This window comes from Pseudopipra pipra, chromosome 11 (genome assembly GCF_036250125.1).
Source record: "Pseudopipra pipra isolate bDixPip1 chromosome 11, bDixPip1.hap1, whole genome shotgun sequence".
Classification (NCBI taxonomy): Eukaryota; Metazoa; Chordata; class Aves; order Passeriformes; family Pipridae; genus Pseudopipra; species Pseudopipra pipra.
This window is the reverse complement of record NC_087559.1, coordinates 9,645,616-9,662,032: the sequence shown is the minus strand read 5'-3', so window position 1 is coordinate 9,662,032 and position 16,417 is coordinate 9,645,616. Positions and strand designations below refer to the sequence as shown.

General features: G+C 65.3%; 5 protein-coding genes across 5 annotated transcripts; 3 read left to right on the top strand and 2 right to left on the bottom strand.

Moving 5' to 3' along the window:
• The first annotated feature begins 33 nt into the window (after positions 1 to 33).
• Positions 34 to 1,999, top strand: OGG1 (8-oxoguanine DNA glycosylase). Its single transcript, XM_064667433.1, has 7 exons — positions 34 to 340; positions 422 to 705; positions 782 to 961; positions 1,041 to 1,219; positions 1,292 to 1,433; positions 1,517 to 1,566; positions 1,653 to 1,999. Exons 1-7 carry the CDS (start codon positions 231 to 233, stop codon positions 1,755 to 1,757), a joined length of 1,050 nt encoding a protein of 349 aa, XP_064523503.1. The 5' UTR covers positions 34 to 230; the 3' UTR covers positions 1,758 to 1,999.
• Positions 1,946 to 5,647, bottom strand: CAMK1 (calcium/calmodulin dependent protein kinase I). The gene is made up of 12 exons (XM_064667430.1): positions 5,555 to 5,647; positions 4,998 to 5,111; positions 4,146 to 4,277; positions 3,845 to 3,919; positions 3,632 to 3,770; positions 3,406 to 3,532; positions 3,236 to 3,311; positions 3,034 to 3,146; positions 2,846 to 2,924; positions 2,663 to 2,750; positions 2,449 to 2,575; positions 1,946 to 2,371 (listed from the first exon to the last, which is right to left on the bottom strand). Exons 2-12 carry the CDS (start codon positions 5,081 to 5,083, stop codon positions 2,316 to 2,318), a joined length of 1,098 nt encoding a protein of 365 aa, XP_064523500.1. The 5' UTR covers positions 5,084 to 5,111; positions 5,555 to 5,647; the 3' UTR covers positions 1,946 to 2,315.
• A 725-nt stretch (positions 5,648 to 6,372) lies between these two features.
• TADA3 (transcriptional adaptor 3) lies at positions 6,373 to 9,078 on the bottom strand. The gene is made up of 8 exons (XM_064667427.1): positions 8,518 to 9,078; positions 8,141 to 8,391; positions 7,881 to 7,986; positions 7,587 to 7,728; positions 7,322 to 7,425; positions 7,108 to 7,217; positions 6,790 to 6,975; positions 6,373 to 6,713 (listed from the first exon to the last, which is right to left on the bottom strand). The coding sequence occupies exons 1-8, from the start codon at positions 8,722 to 8,724 to the stop codon at positions 6,521 to 6,523; spliced, it is 1,299 nt and encodes a 432-aa protein (XP_064523497.1). The 5' UTR covers positions 8,725 to 9,078; the 3' UTR covers positions 6,373 to 6,520.
• Positions 9,079 to 9,224: 146 nt separating this feature from the next.
• ARPC4 (actin related protein 2/3 complex subunit 4) lies at positions 9,225 to 11,350 on the top strand. Its single transcript, XM_064667440.1, has 6 exons — positions 9,225 to 9,383; positions 9,561 to 9,679; positions 9,985 to 10,096; positions 10,168 to 10,263; positions 10,402 to 10,572; positions 11,123 to 11,350. Exons 1-6 carry the CDS (start codon positions 9,381 to 9,383, stop codon positions 11,126 to 11,128), a joined length of 507 nt encoding a protein of 168 aa, XP_064523510.1. The 5' UTR covers positions 9,225 to 9,380; the 3' UTR covers positions 11,129 to 11,350.
• Positions 11,351 to 11,644: 294 nt separating this feature from the next.
• On the top strand, positions 11,645 to 16,154 carry TTLL3 (tubulin tyrosine ligase like 3). The gene is given in 11 exon segments (XM_064667442.1): positions 11,645 to 11,960; positions 11,962 to 12,393; positions 12,519 to 12,839; positions 12,958 to 13,086; positions 13,164 to 13,278; positions 13,366 to 13,473; positions 13,715 to 13,880; positions 13,956 to 14,104; positions 14,186 to 14,432; positions 14,517 to 14,952; positions 15,043 to 16,154. Coding segments are annotated over 11 exon segments (3,120 nt in total). The 5' UTR covers positions 11,645 to 11,918; the 3' UTR covers positions 16,018 to 16,154.
• The last annotated feature ends 263 nt before the right edge of the window (positions 16,155 to 16,417 follow it).

Here is a 16,417-nt window from a genome sequence, read left to right as displayed (position 1 = left end):
CTTCCGTCGGCGGGCGGAAACCGGGGCGGGGAGCGGCGGGAGCTCCGCCCGCGCGGGGTTTGTCTGTGCTGGGGAGCGACGGGGCCGCTGCGGGGCCGGGGGGCACGGGCCGGGCGGCGGTGAGGAGGTGCGGGGCCGGGCCAGGCTGGGGCGGCCGGGGGCTCAGCGCCGCGCGGTGCCTGACCCCGCCACCCCCGCGGGCAGGGGCGCGCAGCCGCCCCCCGGCCCCCATGAAGCTGCGGGACTCCCCGTCCGCCTGCCCGTCGCTGTGGCGCTGCCTGCCGTGCCCGCTGGCCGAGCTGCGCCTGGACCTGGTGCTGTCCTCGGGACAGAGCTTCCGGTGAGCCAGCACGGGGGTCCCGGCGCCCCCCGGCCCGGCCCTGCGCGCCCGGGCCCGCCCCGACGTGCCCGTGTGCGGCAGGTGGTGGGAGAGCAGCCCGGGGGCCTGGACAGGCGTGCTGGAGGGGCGCGTCTGGACACTGCGGCAGGACCGGGACCGGCTCTGGTACACGGTGTACGGCGAGAAGGATGAGCACAAGGAGGAGGAACGGGGTGGGTGCCCCGCCAAAGCAGCCAAGCTGGACGGTGCGGAGACAGACCGGATCCTGCGCGACTACTTCCAGCTGGACGTGAGTCTGTCGGCCCTGTATCGTGAGTGGGAGGCGGCCGACCCCCTGTTCCGCAAGGTGGCCGAGGACTTCCCAGGTGAGGCAGCTCCATGGGGCCACAAGAGATGGCCACAGCACCTGCCCGGCATCCCCTCACTGTGTCCTGCCTGCAGGGGTGCGGGTTCTGCGGCAGGACCCTATCGAGTGCCTCTTCTCCTTCATCTGCACCTCCAACAACCACATTTCCCGCATCACTGCCATGATTGAGCGCCTCTGCCAGGCCTTTGGCCGCCACCTCTGCTCCATCGACGCCCGGCCGTTCCACGCCTTCCCGTCCCTCTCGGCACTCACAGGTCTGCTGTCACCCCACCACTTCCACCCCACAATGACCTCGCCTGCGCCCACCCACATCCCTGTGCTGTGTCCATGCAGGCACTGATAACGAGGCCCGGCTGCGGGCACTGGGCTTTGGGTACCGGGCCAAGTTTGTCAGTGGGAGTGCGCGGGCCATCGCCCAGGGTCTTGGTGCTGAGGGGCTGCGCCAGCTCCGCACCGCGCCCTACGCCGAGGCCAGGAAGGTGCTGTGCGCCCTGCCCGGTGTAGGTGCCAAGGTGGGTGCCAGGGCGGGGGTGGGATGGGGAATGGGGTCCAGCATCAGAGGCTGACAGTGCTGCTGGTGGCAGGTGGCTGACTGCGTCTGCCTGATGTCCCTGGACAAGGCTGAGGCGGTGCCAGTGGACACTCATGTCTGGCACATCGCACAGCAGCGCTACAGCGTGGTGGTGGGCAGCAAGAGCCTGACCCCCCGGGCCTACCAGGAGATCGGTGAGGGCAGGGCTGGGCCCTGACATGGGACCTCAGGGATGGTGCCTGTGTCCCCCATGCTGGCACTCACCCTCTCTCCTCAGGCGATTTCTTTCGGGGGCTGTGGGGCCCCCGCGCTGGCTGGGCACAAGCGGTGAGTACCCCTGTCCCAGGCAGCTTGGGGCTCAGCCCTTACCCCCATCCTGGCCATACCCACCCCATCATCTCTCTCCACTCCAGGTACTGTTCTGTGCTGACCTCCGCAAGGGCCAGGAGTTGACCAGCAGCCGGGATCAGGCCTGGGAGAGCCGAAGCCAGGACCACCATGGGGATGGGCCCCCCTAGGGACACCCGAGGAGGAAGAGTGGCTTGAGTGGGACACTGTGCGTGCTGCCAGCCTGGGACAGAGGGGGGTGGGCTGTGCCTGTCCCCTGCCCACTGTGTGTGTGGAGGGAGCCACTGCTCTGGGCAGTGAGGCCAGGGGGAATTAGGGCTGTGTCCAGCTCCCCCAGGGCAGAGCCGAGCCAAGCACCTTTGGCCTCTTGCCTTTATTACAAGCAATAAAATAGAAACATCCATTTGGAAAATTCTCCTTGAACATGCTGGGGGTGGGGGTGTGGGACAGTGCCAGGCCAGGCGTGGACGGAGGGAGGGAATGGATGTGGGAAGGGGCCTGCGACACAGCCCCAAGCTGGGGGTGCTCCGTGGGGTGCCCCTGCCCCGATGCAGATCTCTGCTGTGAGCCTGCAATGAGGGCAGCCCCACAAACCCAGAGCAAGCACAGCAGGGTGCCCTCACACTGTCCCCCCTGCTCCTGCACTGCAGGGCCCCCCACCCCACATGGTGCCCATGGGAGGGCTGGGCCCCCCGGTCCCCCCTGGATGTGGCTATGTGGGGCCGTGCTCAGTCTGGAGGGAGACGCTGACCTCTGCTTGTGGGTGGGCGCCCACAGTCTGACCCTGCGGGGAGGAGCAGGGTGAGATCCTGGCAGCAGCCCTGGGGGGTGCAGGATGGGGATTAGGGGGTCAGGGCTCACCATTGCTGGTCCCCCCTACCAGCCGCTCGCCGGGGCTGGTGGGAGTTGTCTGTCCAGGGACGTCCTGGCTGGTTCCCAACTGCAGCTTCCTCATGTGTCTCACCACTGCCGTGGCGTTGAAAGCTTGCTGTCAACCCCACAGTGTCTGTCACCTGACATGGGGTGCCTGGGAGACCTCTGTGTCCCCCAGCACCCTGCAGCAACCCCCACTCACCTTCCACTTGCTCTTTGCAAAGTTCTTCTTGATCTGCTCGCTCACTGACTGGTGGATGTTCTTGTCCAGGGCCGTGTCCCCAGCGATCCTGAAGCGAGATGGGGGTCAGCTGGGGCCCCCCTACCCCATGGCTGCTGTGGGGTGAGCCAGAGAAGGGGCAGATTGTGCCAGGTCACCCCTTACCAGGGATGCTGCAGTGCTTGCTCGCAGGTGAAGCGCTTGCTGGGGTCCTTCTCCATCAGGTGTTGGATGAAGTCCTTGGCTGTGACAGGGCATTGAGCAGCTGTGAGTGTCTATGCCCACCATTCCCTTGGGTTCTGTGACACTGTGCCAGGCTCCCAGCCCTCACCACCCTGGTGGTCTCAGCTCACCCGAGTCCGAGATGTCATCCCAGTAAGGTGAGTCAAACTCATACTCGGCCCGCAGGATCTGCTCAAAGAGCTTGGCATCGTTCTCATCATAGAAAGGGGGGTAACCGCAGAGCCTGGGGGTGGGGGGAGAGGGATGCTGGCCCTGGGCAGTCCTGGGGGCCTGGCCCCCAGGATAGGAAGGGGTAGGAGGGGCGATACATACAGAATGTAGGCGATGACCCCAATGGACCAGCAATCCACTGCCTTGCTGTAAGGCTTCTGTGCCAGCACCTCAGGGGCTGGAGGAGATGGCAGGGGTGAGGGGGGACCTCAACCTGTGGGGATACCCCAACCCCACACCCAGGGTGGTGGCAGCCCACAGCAGGCACTCACCCACATAGCCGGGGGTGCCACAGGCCGTGGACATGACACTGCCGCAGCCCTCGATCTTCGACAGCCCAAAGTCGCTGATCATGATCTTGGAGTCCTCGTCCATGCTGTAATAGAGCAGGTTCTCGGGCTGCGAGGAGAGGGGGTTCAGGGAAGGGCAACACTGGGCTCCCCTCCTGCCACCACCATGAGGGTGCTGCATATGTCCCCCTCACCCCCAACTGCTCACCTTCAGGTCGCGGTGGACGATGCCCATGTCATGCAGGTACTTGACGGCATCGAGGATCTGCCGGATCAGGGCACTGGCGTCCCGCTCGGTGTAGAAGCCCTTCTCCACGATGCGGTCGAAGAGTTCCCCCCCTGAGACCCTACAGGGATGGGCAGCACCCATCAGCACAGTCCCCCCTCCAAGACCTCTCTGGAGTCCCCCAACAACACTCACAGCTGCATGATGAGGTAGAGGTGAGTGCCACTCTCGTAGATGTCATCCAAGGCCACAATATTGGGGTGCTTGATCCTGCAGGGGGAGGTGCAGGGGCATGAGGGGGCTCCCACCTGCCCCCACTCCGGCCCCCACGGGACAGAGAGCAGCCAGGCTCCGTGCTGCAGGGCATCACGCGCTGCCGGCTATTTTGGGCACTGGCAATAACATGCGGCAATGGATGCTGGCAGTGGGGAGCTGTGCCGGGTTGTGGGGGTGCCATGGGGTGGGACTCCCACCCTGGTGCTGGGACAGCCCCTACTTGTGGAGGACGGCGATCTCGTTCTCGATGCTGGTCTCCTTCCCCTCCAGTGCCTTCTTGGCGATGCACTTGATGGCCACCAGCTTCCGTGTTGCCTTCTCCTCCGCTAGGACCACCTCGGAGAAGGCCCCCCTAGGGGGGTTAAGGGATAAGCAGGGCGGGGGGGGGGTTGCCAGCCAGAGCCGTCAGTGCCACTATGCCACGATTGTCATGGCGACAGGCAGAAAGTCCAGCTATTTATAGGAGAAAAGCAAGTGGGAGCCGTCCACTGGGATGGCTGGACAGCAATAGAGTGCCAGCAATAGAGCGCCTGGCACCACTTGTCCCTCCCGGTATGGCTGCACCATCCTATCAGACAGGATAAGGCTGTGATGCTGCTGGGGATGAGCCATGCTGGGGCTGAGCCCCGTGCCATGCCATCCCACAGCACCCAGGGTCACTCAAGGGCTGAGGTGCCCATTAGTAGCCGGGCAAAGCTGCTGGCAGTGCCCAAGTGGGGAAGTGACAGGCAGCATGTTCGCGCTGCGAAGGGCCCTAAGCCTTGACGTAATTAACATGCTAATCCAGCCTAAGAGCCTTATGGTGCTGTGGGCACCAGTGGAAACCCCTCTGCCAGCTGGGGGACCATCCTTGGGCATGGCACAGCCACACCGTGGCACAGCAGGAGGAACCAGCCAACGCGAGTGGGAGGTGGCACCTGCACCTGTGCCACACAGTGTCTCCCCTCATGTGCCAGCCCCACCTCAGGCCAGGATTTGAGCCGGTTCCACTTGGCAGGTCTGGCAAAGCTGGAGGGGCCAGACCCATCACGGTGAGTGTTGTCACCGGTGTGTCCCCCAGACTGCGACTCACGTGCCCAGGACATCTCGGAAGTCGTAGATCCGCCGAATATCCTCGGTCCTCTTCTTCCAGCTGGGCCCATCCTGCCCCAGCGGCATGGTGCCCCGTGGGGCCACCCACTCCCACCTGTGACACGAGTGAGAGACAGGGTAGGGACAGGGTGTCAGCATGTCGGGATGGTGTGGGGACTCGGGGGGGTGACAGGGTGCTAAGGGGACGTGGTTTTCATCGTGGGGTCATGGGAACAAGCTGTGCCCGTGCGGGAGTTTTGGCGCGGGATGTCCCACTAGGGACACAGGCAGGCACCCTCCAGTTGCCCGCCCATGGGGCGGGCGCGGGGCGGGCGGGCAGAGGGAAGGTCTCAGACACACGCGTGAGTGCGCGGGGGGGTCCCCACCGCCATTCCCCACGCCTGCCAGCTGGCACAGCCGCGCCGTGTGGGACACGCGTGGGAGCCGGAGCTGCGCAGCGCGGGTGGTGACGCGCAGCTCCGCCGCCGCCACTCGGAGCCGCGCGTGGGCATGGTGTCCGCGCGCGGGCACGCCGCCCCCGCCCCGCCCCGCCCTTACCGACGGCCCCGGCCCCGGGCCCGCGGCGGAGCAGCGGCGACTCCTCCCGGCGCGGCGCCGCCGGACAGCGCTGACGTCACGGCGGGGGGCGGGCGCGCGCCCGGCAGCCGCCAATGGGAGGGGGCGGTTCGGCCGCCGGGGGGGCCGGGGGGGACACGCGTGACCGCGGGCGCGCGTGGACAGGCGGGGGGGCGCGGGGAGGGGGCGCGCGCAGGGCGGCAACACCCCCGACACCCGCCCTGTGTCTGTTGTGGGGATGAGAGTGAATGGATGCCTTGGGCAGACACGCGTGGGGCTGCAGGACAGACCCAGCCACGCCTCAACCCCCCCGCCCCAGCCGAGCCCAGCACCAGCAGGGCCCTCCCCCGCCCACACCCGCCCCAGAGCAGGGCCGGTCCCCACGGCGTCCCCGATTTCACCACACCATCACCTGCACACAGCTGCTTTTATTGCCCGCGGTTGTGGCAATAGAAGCCACCGGTACATGGAGAGCTTGGCCACCCACCCACCGGGTCCCCTTCCCCTCCAGCCCCTTCCCCTCCCCACATCCTCCAGCTCCCCTGTGGGGGTTGGGATCTCCCCACCCCGGTCACAGAAGGACAAGGGACTGTGGGAACCACACCACAGGAGCCACCACATCTGGCCCCTGCAGTGACCTGGCTGATGTCACCTGAGTAACAGGGGGAGTACGGGGTGACATGGGAGCAGAAGCCACCAGCTGGGGGAGGCTGTCCACAGGAGAGATCTCCACAACTCCACGGGGTCCCAAGCCTGAATCAGTGAAAGCCCCACGCAGGGACGTGACAGCAGGTAGGCTCTGTCACCCAGGCGGGGAGGCCGAGCAGGCCCAGGGCATGCAGGAGGCTGTGCCCACTCCATCCTGCACTGGCATGGTACAGGCAGAGTACAGGCAGGGCAGCACCCTGCAGGTGAAGTCCACACAGAGAGGGGGGTCCTCGGCCCCCTCTACCCATCCAGCAGCTTGAGGATGCTCTCCCGCTCCTTCAGGGTCTTCCAGGCCTGGTCCTTCTCCTTCTTGGTGGGCGTGCGCTTCTTCTGCCGGGCAGCCATGATCTTGCGGAAGGCGTCCATCACCTCGTTGTCGGCCATGCGGACACGCTGCCGCAGCTCCTGCCGGTGCAGCTCCTCCTTGGCCAGCCTAGGGGGCACACGGGGGTGTCAGTCCCCACTGGGAAGCCCCCTGCTCGCCCCCATCCCTGCCCGCTCGCTCTCACCGCAGCAGCTCGTGCTTCTTGGTGCGGTTGTGAGCGCTGAGGGCCTTGAGCTCCGCCTGCCTCTTGCGCAGCTCTGCCAGCACCTCATCCTCCGAGTCCTCGGCCGGGCGGTCCTCTGACTCTAGCAGGCCCTGGGCCACCAGCTCCTCCTTGATCCGACCCTCCAGGGACTTGGTGTGGGGGACGCTGCCAGGGCGGAGAGTGGCTGCTGCCCACCACACGCCCTTTGCTCCCCGTGACTCACTGGGCAGGGAGCCAGCGCTGTGCTCAGTGCACCCATGGGCAGTGCCCAGCTCCGGGCCTGCCTCAGCCACTCACCTGAAGGGCTTGTTCTGGCTGCGGGGAGACGTGCCGGCACCGTCAGCTCCTGAGTCCTTGCCGGCAATCTCAGGGATGGGGGAGTCCTCCACGGGGGAGATGATGTTTTCCTAGCAAAGGGAGCATGAGGGAAAGGTAAGAGTTAGTGCTGGGTTGTGGTGGTGCTGCCCCCCATGGGGTCAGGCCAGGGCATGGCCCCACAGAGCCCCCTCACCTCCACAAGGGCCTGCAGGAGACGTTGCGTCAGGGGACCGAAGGGACACCCATCCTCTGGCTGCTCATGCTGGGCCTCTGACTTCTTCAGGAGGGCATCGACGTCTGGGAGGAAGCAGGAGAGGGAAATAAACAACCCCAAAGGTGACCCAACAGAGGTGAGCAGTGGGGCAGGGCAGCCTCAGCCCCTGGGGCTGGGGCTTGGCTCCACTGGGCACGAGTGCTCCCAGCCCCTCTAGGGAAAGGCAGGGGCGGGATGGGGGCACCTTTGGTGTCCAGCTCAGTCAGTGGCCCCAGGACACCTTTCTTCTTGTCAGCAGCAGCTGCTGCCCGGGCTCCATCCTTCTGCTCCTCCAGCAGGTCCTCCTGTGCCCAGCGCTGGGAATAATGCTTCCCCAGTGGTGGGATCTGCGAGAGCAGGGCTCAGCACAGCTCCTGGAGCCTCCGCCTTGCCTCCCACCTCCCCAGAACTACGGCAGCATCCCGAGTGGGAACACTTGCTGTGAGATACTGGAGAGGATGGGGAGAGAGGACACAGGATGGGCTCGGGAGCTTTTCACCTTGTAATGCTCAGCCTCATCCTCTGGCGGCTTGAGCAGCTCCTCCAGGACTCTGACCTCCTCATTAGTGAGATCGGCACAGTACGGCTCCACTGATGCCCAGAACCTGCAGGGACGGATGGACTGTGAGGGAGAGCTTCAGGGGAGCATGTGGGAGCTGACACGTCCCCCTTCCCTGGGGTACCTTATCCCTCGGCTCTTGTGCTGGATGCTCCAAAGAAGGAGATAGATAATCCCAATGCCCCCCAACACCCACACACCTGTTTGGAGCATCATTTTTGGGAATGCGGGGCACTTCAATGGGATCATCCTGGAACTCATACTCCTGGATCTTGGGCTGCAAGTTCTTGGACTTGGGCCGGCCAGGGCCAGGCCCAGTCCCATGGCCCCCTTTGCCCTCCAGCTTCTGCTTCTTGGGCTTCCCATGTTTGACAGATGTGCCCACATCGTGGTCCTTGCTCAGCTTCAGGAACCGCCGGTCGCCTTTCTTATCCTGCCAGTCTGTCAGGATCTGGAAGAGAGTTCATGCCCCATCAGGTCCCATGCCCGGGACTGGGCAGGGCCAGGCCGGAGGCAGCCCCTGGACGAGAAGGAGCGGGACAGGGAGCCTGTCCCTGACCCTACACAGTCCCAGCACCTGTGTCTCGGCCTCCAGGACGCGGAGGCGGCGGCTGGCAGAGGAGAGTAGCGTCTCCAGCTCCAGCTGCAGTGTGTCCAGCTCCTCGATGCCGATGCCGTCATCTTCCGAGCGGGCCTGCACGGCCGTGTACCGGGGGCACACCTTCACGTGGTCCACCGACTTGAAGTCGTGGAACTGCAGCGGGCAGTCCTTCAGCTCGCTCATGGCGGCGGACACCAGGCACCGGGGGGCTCCGGGGGCACCGAGCGGCGCTGGGGACAGGGGAACCCGGGGGAGAGGGGAACGGAGCGGGGGGCTACGGGGGGCCGGGGAGCATCGGGGCTGTGAGGGATCCGGGCGCAGGATCACCGGGGGGAACCTGGAGGAATCACTGGGGCGCTGCGGGGACCTGGGGCGGGATCACGGGGCGGGGTCCCGGGGTGAGATCCCGGGGTGGGCTCACGGGGCGGGATCCCGGGGTGAGATCCCGGGGTGGGCTCACGGGGCGCGGCGGGGACGCGGCGGGGGGGCCCCGGGCCTGGGCCGCGCGCCCCTTCCGGCCCTGCGGCCGCCCCGCCCCTCGCCGCCCATTGGCCGCGCCGCGCCCCGCACCGACGCTCATTGGCCCAGCGTGCCCTCCATCTCCCTGCCCTAATATGGAAGAGCTGACAGGCGCATACCAAGTGTGGCGCAGCGCGGGGGGGAGCCGCGCCGACTGTCGCCGCCGCCACCCTGCTCCGCGCTGCGGGGGGGCCGGGCCGCAGGGCGGGAGCTCTCTGTCCGCACCCCCTCCCGCCCGCCGCAGTGGGAGGTGCCGCGCATCCCGGAAGAGGTGATCGGCTACTTCCGCCTGCCGGGACCGGAGCGCCGCCGCCACCGCCATGGTAGGGTGGGGGAACCGGGATGGGCGGGGGGACGGCACTGGCACCGCGACTGGCAGCGGCACTAGCGGGGGGTGATCGGGACCCGGGGGCTGCGGGTCGGGGGCTGGCGCAGGGGGCGGGACCCGGGAGCAGCCGATCGCCGGTGCGCGGTCTGACGGCACCGCCGTGTCCCCGCAGACCGCCACGCTGCGCCCGTACCTGAACGCGGTGCGCGCCACGCTGCAGGCTGCGCTGTGCCTGGAGAACTTCTCCTCGCAAGTAGTGGAGCGGCACAACAAGCCCGAGGTGGAAGTCAGGTAGGGGGAGGGGGATACCGGGGGAGCCCTGCGGAGCCCCCGCTGCCCGCCCCGGGGGACGCGGGCCGGTCTCTGCCGTGCTCCGGGCACCCCCTGGCCCTCGGGCACAGCGCTGGTGCCGGCAGGGAGCCGGGGAGCTGCGGGAAGGAGGAGGGGATTCAGCTTGGGGACGAGGGAGGGACGTCCTGGGGGGGCGGGAAGCATCCTGCAGCAACCCCCCCCATCTCTGTGATCCCCGCGGCTCCGCTTCCCTGTACCTCGCAGTGAATGCTGCCTTCTGAGTCACCCCTGCCCTTCCTCTGCAGGAGCAGCAAAGAGCTGCTGTTGCAGCCGGTGATTATCAGCAGGAACGAGAAGGAGAAGGTACTCATCGAGGGCTCCATCAACTCTGTGCGTGTCAGCATCGCTGTGAAGCAGGTGAGGGGGCGTGGGCAGGGGCTGGCAGCTCCTGCCTCAGAGGAAGCCTTACTTCCCTTTTCTCTCCCCAGGCCGACGAGATCGAGAAGATCTTGTGCCACAAATTCATGCGCTTCATGATGATGAGGGCTGAAAACTTCTTCATCCTGCGCAGGAAGCCTGTGGAGGTGAGGGGGCAGAGAGGGGGAAAAGCAGCCCCCAGCTCTGCTCCTGGCACTGGGAGGGTGTCCAGGGCAGAACTGGGATGTGAGGTTGCATGTCAGTGACTTGGGTGCTGATCCCCAGGGCACTTCTCTCTTTCCCAGGGCTACGACATCAGCTTCTTGATCACAAACTTCCACACGGAGCAGATGTACAAGCACAAGTTGGTGGACTTTGTCATCCACTTCATGGAGGAGATCGACAAGGAAATCAGCGAGATGAAGCTCTCTGTCAATGCCAGGGCCCGCATTGTGGCAGAGGAGTTCCTCAAGAATGTGAGGCTCTGGAATGGGAGGGGGTGGGTCCCTGATTTTGGGAGTGGGGTGTGGCACTCAAAGCCACTGTGGCCCTTGTGCCCAGAGCCCCCCTGTCACCTCAGTGGGGACAGCGGTGACGTTCTACCCAAGGACCGTCTTGGGAACAGGGAGGGGAGGGTGCCAACGGTACTCGTACCTCCTTTCAGAGAATGACACAATTTCTCAGTTGGAAGGGGCCCACAGGGATCAGCCAGTCCAACCCTTACCCTGCACAGGACACTGCAACAATCCCACCATGTGTCTGAGAGTGTTGTCCAAACACTTCTTGGACTTTGTCAGGCTTGGTGCTCACGAAGTGCCAGTTTTGAGACCCCCAGAGTGTGCTCAGGGGCAACAGCAGCCTTGGGGTCTCAGGTCCTTTTGGTGGATGTTGTGATGGATGTGCAGTGCCTGGGGGAGGCAGCGGGAGAAGCTGAGTGTGGGTCTCTGTGAGCACCACGCGGGTGCCAGGAGGGTGGTGAGTGCCCCAGGCAGGGACTGACAGCTGCGTGTCTTCTCTCCTTTCCAGTTTTAGGCCGTGGTGCAGGACCCCGTGGCTCCCCCGTGCTTGTGCCCGCCGGGCACTGTGCCTGTGCCTGCTCCTGCTCCCTGAGAACGGCCGGGCCGGGCCGGGCCGGGCCCCACCTGCCCGTCTTTGGGCGGGGCGGACGGGTGGGAGCAGCCCCCGCTTGCGGCAGCGCGGCCCCGGTGCTGCCATTGTCTCGTCTTGTTTTTTTAAACGGTCTCGTTTGCTGTATCCACCGCCTCCGACTCCTCCCTCCCGCCGCACCGGGGGATGGGGGGACTGCGGCATGGGGGAGGGGGTGCAGCTCATGGAATGGGAAGGGGCGTGAAACTGGAGGAGTGCAGCACCATGGCAACAGCAAACGTTGATTGATGGTGTCGGGGAGGACCATTGGGGCAATAGGGGGATATGAAAGGACTTGAAGGGGGCCTGGGGGCACCAAGGGGCTTGAGGGGGTCCTCTGGGTGTGAGGCACAAAAGGGTGTGTGGGGGGTGTGCGGTCTGAGGGGGGGGGCAGGAGGCTGTGGGCACAGGGAGCTGTTTATCCCCCCTTGAGGTCAGTAGAGCCACTGTGGGGGCTGGGGCTGTGACGTTACACCACTGCGGGGGGTGGGGAGGAGCCACATCCTGCACTTTGACATCACACTAGAACTCGGGGCCACATCCTGCACTCTGACATCGCAGTGACACTGGGGTTTGGGGGCCACAGCCTGCATTTCGATATCAGTGGTGCTGGGGGCTGAGGAGCCAATCCTGCACTGGGCACCTGCTCCAGTCCCCAGCAGGAGAGGGGACTAGGATGACCTGCTTGGCACAGAGGAGGCAGAGCCACCCACAGCTCCCCTCGCCCTCAGGCTACCATGGAACAATGTAGCACAGAGAGCAGCACTGCAGGCACACAGCCCCCCAGCCAGGGGCAGCGCTGGAGCAGGGGACACCCCAGCAGTCCCCAGGCCCAGCAGGCTGGGGACAAGGGCACAGTAGGACGTCCTGGGGCTGTGCAGGGCACCCGGGGCGCTGGTGCAAAGCCTGGCAGGTTGGACAATGCCATGTCAGGGGCCCCAGGCTCAGCCAGGCAGAGGCAGGCGGGGCAGCGCCCTCTCCCTCACTCTGCCCCACCCCGTGCTGGGGACACGGGGCCAGTGAGCTCAGACGGGGCTGTGCTCACACGGCTGGCATCAGCCACCACCACCAGCCACCAGGATGGCCACCAGTGCTGGCTTGATCTTGAGCTCCTCAAGAAGGCCAAGCTGCATGTGGAGACAGCCATTAAGGTGAGGGGCCTGATTTCGCACCTCCCCAAATGCTATGTGCTTGCCTTTATTGCATGTCTGGCTCAGGAGAGCTGAGCTGGAGGGACCAGGACTGGGGCAGGCTGAGCCCTCTGGTCTCTGTGCAGGAGAAGAAGATCTTCATGGTGCAGGGCCCCTACCCCACCATCCGCAAGCTGCTGCGGGCCCGGGGCTGGGTGGAGAGGAAGCCCCCCAGCGTGGGCAGACAGCTGGAGCAGCATCGTGGCAACCAACAGAAACAGCAGCTGGAGAGAGAGGCAAGGGAGGATGGCGAGGAGCAGGGGGAGGCAGTGCTGAACCCACGTGGTGGGGCACAGCCTGCCCTGGAGATCACAGAGCTGCTGCACTCCCCATGGCCACCCACTGAGGAGGAGGAGGAGGAGGAAGAGCAGTGCGAAGAGGACCCCAGTGGCATCCATGACCTTATGGTTAGCTGAGAGGGCTGAGCTCTGCCACAGCCCCCAGCACCCTTCCCTGGGACCCCCAGGCATGGGGCACACCCTGGGATGGGGGCTCCATGTCCCACCCTGGTCCCTTCTCTCACAGTCCTACCTGGTGCGGCACCGACTGCCAAACTTCGTCTGGGCCAGCTACCTCAGTGCTGTTGACCCTCAGCTGCTGGAGCAGGACCATGTGGTGAACCACTATGCCCGAGTGGGTGCCTTCACCACCAAGGTGGGAACCCGGAGCCCTTGGAGAGGGGGGGACACGAGGGGTGGGTTCACTAGGGACTGACAACCTTCTTTAAACAGGAGGGGCTGTGCCTCAGCCTGCAAAACCTGCCCTGGATCGAGCAAGCAGACCCCAACACCTTCTTCCCACGGTGCTATCGGCTGGGGACCACAGATGAGCGGGAAGCCTTCATCGGTGAGCAGAGGGGTGCTGCCCTTCTGTGCTCCCACTCTTCCCACATCCTGTGCAGGACTGACTGGGGACAATGCCTCCCTCTTGCAGACGATTTCCGCCTGACAGCAGCTCGCAGTCTGCTCAAACTGGCCCTGGAAGAGGCTGGGGACAGGCTGATGGGGACTGAGCAGCCCCCGAGCTCTGACAAGGGGCCAGGTGAGTGCATGGAGCTGATGGCAGGGACATGTCCGGGGGCTGAGCTTGGAGGCTGAGTCTCTGCTAGTGGCTGTGGCCTGGGATCCCCTGCTCCCTCCCATAAACCCACCTTATGGGTGCTCTGCCCCCCACCCCATCCCCATGCTACCAAAGCCACAGGTCCCAGAGGGAGGCTCTGTGCTGCTTTGGCTCCAAGGCTGGAACATTAGGCATGTCTCTCACCCCACGCCATCCAAAGCAGGGACAGGATCTCCCCTGTACCCCCAGCTGGTGGAGGAGGCCCTGGAAGTCTGCGAGCAGCACCTGGGTGTTCTGGGGCACCAGGACATTGACAGGGGCACCCCCTTCCCCTGCAGGACATGCATTGACTGGGACCGCTTCCTGCAGGATTACTACTGTGTGGCACAGTGAGTGCGGAGTGGGACAGGGGGCAGGGGACACTGTGGTGGGGCTGGTGCTGAGCTCCCCATGTCTCCCCACAGTAAGGGGGCCGGGCTGGTGCTGAGTGGGGCACAGCGGGAGCGGTGCCAGGACCTGCTGCGGCGCCTGGCGGAGCAGCTGCCGCAGTTCAGCATGGAGGGCAAGCTCAACGTCTGGATCCTCAAGCCTGGTGCTGAATCCCAAGGCAGGGGTAAGGCTGGGGGAAGTGGGGGACACACACAGGCTCCCCACCGAGGAGGGGTCCCACCATCATTGTGCCTCTGTTCCCCAGGCATTGTCTGTGCGACGCGGCTGGAGGAGGTGCTGCGGTTGGCACGGGGCTGCACAGCCCCCTCGGTGCAGGAGGGCAAGTGGGTGGTGCAGAAGTACCTGGAGCGGCTGCTGACCATCTTCGGCACCAAATTTGACATCCGTCAGTGGTTTGTGGTGACTGACTGGAAGCCGCTGACCGTCTGGTTCTATGGAGACTGCTACCTGCGCTTCTGCTCCCGACCCTTCTCCCTGCACTGCCTGGAGCGGTGAGTGCCCCCCAGCCTGACCCCAGCCCCCCAGCCTGACCCCAGCTCCCCAGACTGACCCCAGCACCCCTCTCCCCACCCCAGTGCCAGGCACCTCTGCAATGTCTCCGTCCAGAAGTGGTACAAGACATCACCAGACCAGGACCCCCGTGTGCCCTCTGACAGGGTCTGGTCCAGCAAGCAGTTCCAGGCATACCTGGCGTGGCTGGGGCAGGCAGATGCTTGGCATCAGGTGATAGTGCCTGGCATGAAGGCGGCAATCCTGAGCGCCCTACGTAGCGCCCAGGACCAGGTGGGCTTCCGCAAGAGCAGCTTTGAGCTCTATGGGGCCGACTTTCTCGTGGGGGAGGACTGCCAGCCCTGGCTGCTGGAGATCAACTCCTGCCCCACCATGAGCCCCTCCTCAGCTGTGACCCGACGACTCTGCGCCAATGTCCAGCGGGACACGCTGCGCCTCGTGCTCGACCGCAAGGACAACCCCACCTGCTCCATTGGAGCCTTTGAGCTCATCTACAAGGAGGTAGGCTGGGGAGCTGGGGGGCAGGCACACCCTGGGCACCCCAAGTCCCCACTCCCTGCTGTCTCCCCACTCCCTGCTGTCTCCCCACAGGCAGCTATGCCCAGGCCTCTGTCCGGGCGCGTGAAGCTGATGGTCAAAGGCTGTTCCCTGAAGAAGTGCTGGTCCGCACAGCATCGAGCCCAAGTCAAGCCCCCTGCCACTGTGCCCAGTGCCACCCAGCACCCTGTGCCCCCAAGGGTCAGAGACACCCAGGTGCCCCAGCGAGCACAGCATCAACCCCCCACCACTGTGCCCAGTGCCCCCAGGCTCCCCGTGTCCCCAGGGGCCAGAGACACTCGTGTACCCAAGCCAGCACAGCATCAGCCTCCCACCACTATGGCCAGTGCCCCCAGGCTCCCCATATCCCCAGGGGCCAGAGACACTTGTGTACCCAAGCGAGCACAGCATCAGCCTCCCACCACTATGGCCAGTGCCCCCAGGCTCCCTGTGTCCCCAGGGGCCAGAGACACTCGTGTACCCAAGCGAGCACAGCATCGATGCCCCACTGCTATGGCCAGTGCCCCCAAACTCCCTGTGCCCCCAAGGGCCAGAGACACCCGGATGCCACAGCAAGCACGTCATCGACCCCCCACCACTGTGCTCAGTGCCCCCAAGCTCCCTATGCCCCCAGGAGCCAGAGACACCCAGGTGCCCAAGCCCAGAGCAGCAACAGGGAAGCTGCCTCCTCCATGGCAATGGTGCTGCCCCAGCTCTGGCCCCTCAGCACTGCCACAGCCCTGGAGCCGCTCTGCTGGGAGCCAGGGGCTGTCATGGCTCTGTCACCCACACAGGCAGCCCCAGGCTGCTCAGCCCCTGATCAATGTCTGTCCCCTGGATAGGGTGCCCATGCCGCTGCCCTGGGGAGCCCCCAGCAACCCCTGGCTAGCCCTGGGCTGTGTCCCCTCCTTCCCTCCTGCCAGGCCACCGCACCTACCTCTGCCTGCACAGATCATTGACACCCCCAGCCCAGAGCAGAAGCATATGGCAGTTCCCAGTGGGACACAGAAGTGTGTCCTGGGATACTGAGACATTCCCAGGAGGGGACAGCACCCTGCCCATCCTTGCTAGGCTGGCATGGCAGCACTTGGCTCCCTCCCATTGCAGTGCACCCCTACTGCTGTGTCATGGTCCTCACTTCATCCCTCATATGCACTTCAAAATACTTCTGCGATAAGGAGCCTGGTTTGGACCTTCTCTGTGTGCAAGTTGTGGGCTGCCCCCGGGATGGGGCTGCAGGCAGGAACTGGGGTTGCTGGGGCAGAGCAGGCAGGAAAAGCTGCCTCTGCTCCTGCCTGCCTGCGGTCCCCCCGCCAGACACAGCAGGGGCAGACATGCCAGACACCACCTCTCGTGGCGGTGATGCCGCTGCGCCCTGGCACTGGGAACCAGGCTGGGCACAAAGGCGTAGCAGGGCTGGTGCCCCTGG

What these genes read in the sequence shown, in the direction of transcription:
- TADA3 (XM_064667427.1), bottom strand. Translation starts at nt 8,724, where the DNA reads ATGAGCGAGCTGAAGGACTGCCCGCTGCAGTTCCACGACTTCAAGTCG. An exon ending in GACTGAGCTGGACACCAAAG is followed by an intron (nt 7,426 to 7,586) that starts GTGCCCCCATCC and finishes GCTTCCTCCCAG; the next exon opens with ACGTCGATGCCCTCCTGAAG. An exon ending in AAGAAGCACGAGCTGCTGCG is followed by an intron (nt 6,714 to 6,789) that starts GTGAGAGCGAGC and finishes TGTGCCCCCTAG; the next exon opens with GCTGGCCAAGGAGGAGCTGC.
- OGG1 (XM_064667433.1), top strand. Translation starts at nt 231, where the DNA reads ATGAAGCTGCGGGACTCCCCGTCCGCCTGCCCGTCGCTGTGGCGCTGC. An exon ending in GGTGGCCGAGGACTTCCCAG is followed by an intron (nt 706 to 781) that starts GTGAGGCAGCTC and finishes TCCTGCCTGCAG; the next exon opens with GGGTGCGGGTTCTGCGGCAG. An exon ending in TGCCCGGTGTAGGTGCCAAG is followed by an intron (nt 1,220 to 1,291) that starts GTGGGTGCCAGG and finishes TGCTGGTGGCAG; the next exon opens with GTGGCTGACTGCGTCTGCCT.
- ARPC4 (XM_064667440.1), top strand. An exon ending in AAGCCCGAGGTGGAAGTCAG is followed by an intron (nt 9,680 to 9,984) that starts GTAGGGGGAGGG and finishes CTTCCTCTGCAG; the next exon opens with GAGCAGCAAAGAGCTGCTGT. An exon ending in TGCGCAGGAAGCCTGTGGAG is followed by an intron (nt 10,264 to 10,401) that starts GTGAGGGGGCAG and finishes TCTCTTTCCCAG; the next exon opens with GGCTACGACATCAGCTTCTT.
- CAMK1 (XM_064667430.1), bottom strand. Translation starts at nt 5,083, where the DNA reads ATGCCGCTGGGGCAGGATGGGCCCAGCTGGAAGAAGAGGACCGAGGAT. An exon ending in CTCTACCTCATCATGCAGCT is followed by an intron (nt 3,771 to 3,844) that starts GTGAGTGTTGTT and finishes CCATCCCTGTAG; the next exon opens with GGTCTCAGGGGGGGAACTCT. An exon ending in TTGCAAAGAGCAAGTGGAAG is followed by an intron (nt 2,576 to 2,662) that starts GTGAGTGGGGGT and finishes TGGGGTTGACAG; the next exon opens with CAAGCTTTCAACGCCACGGC.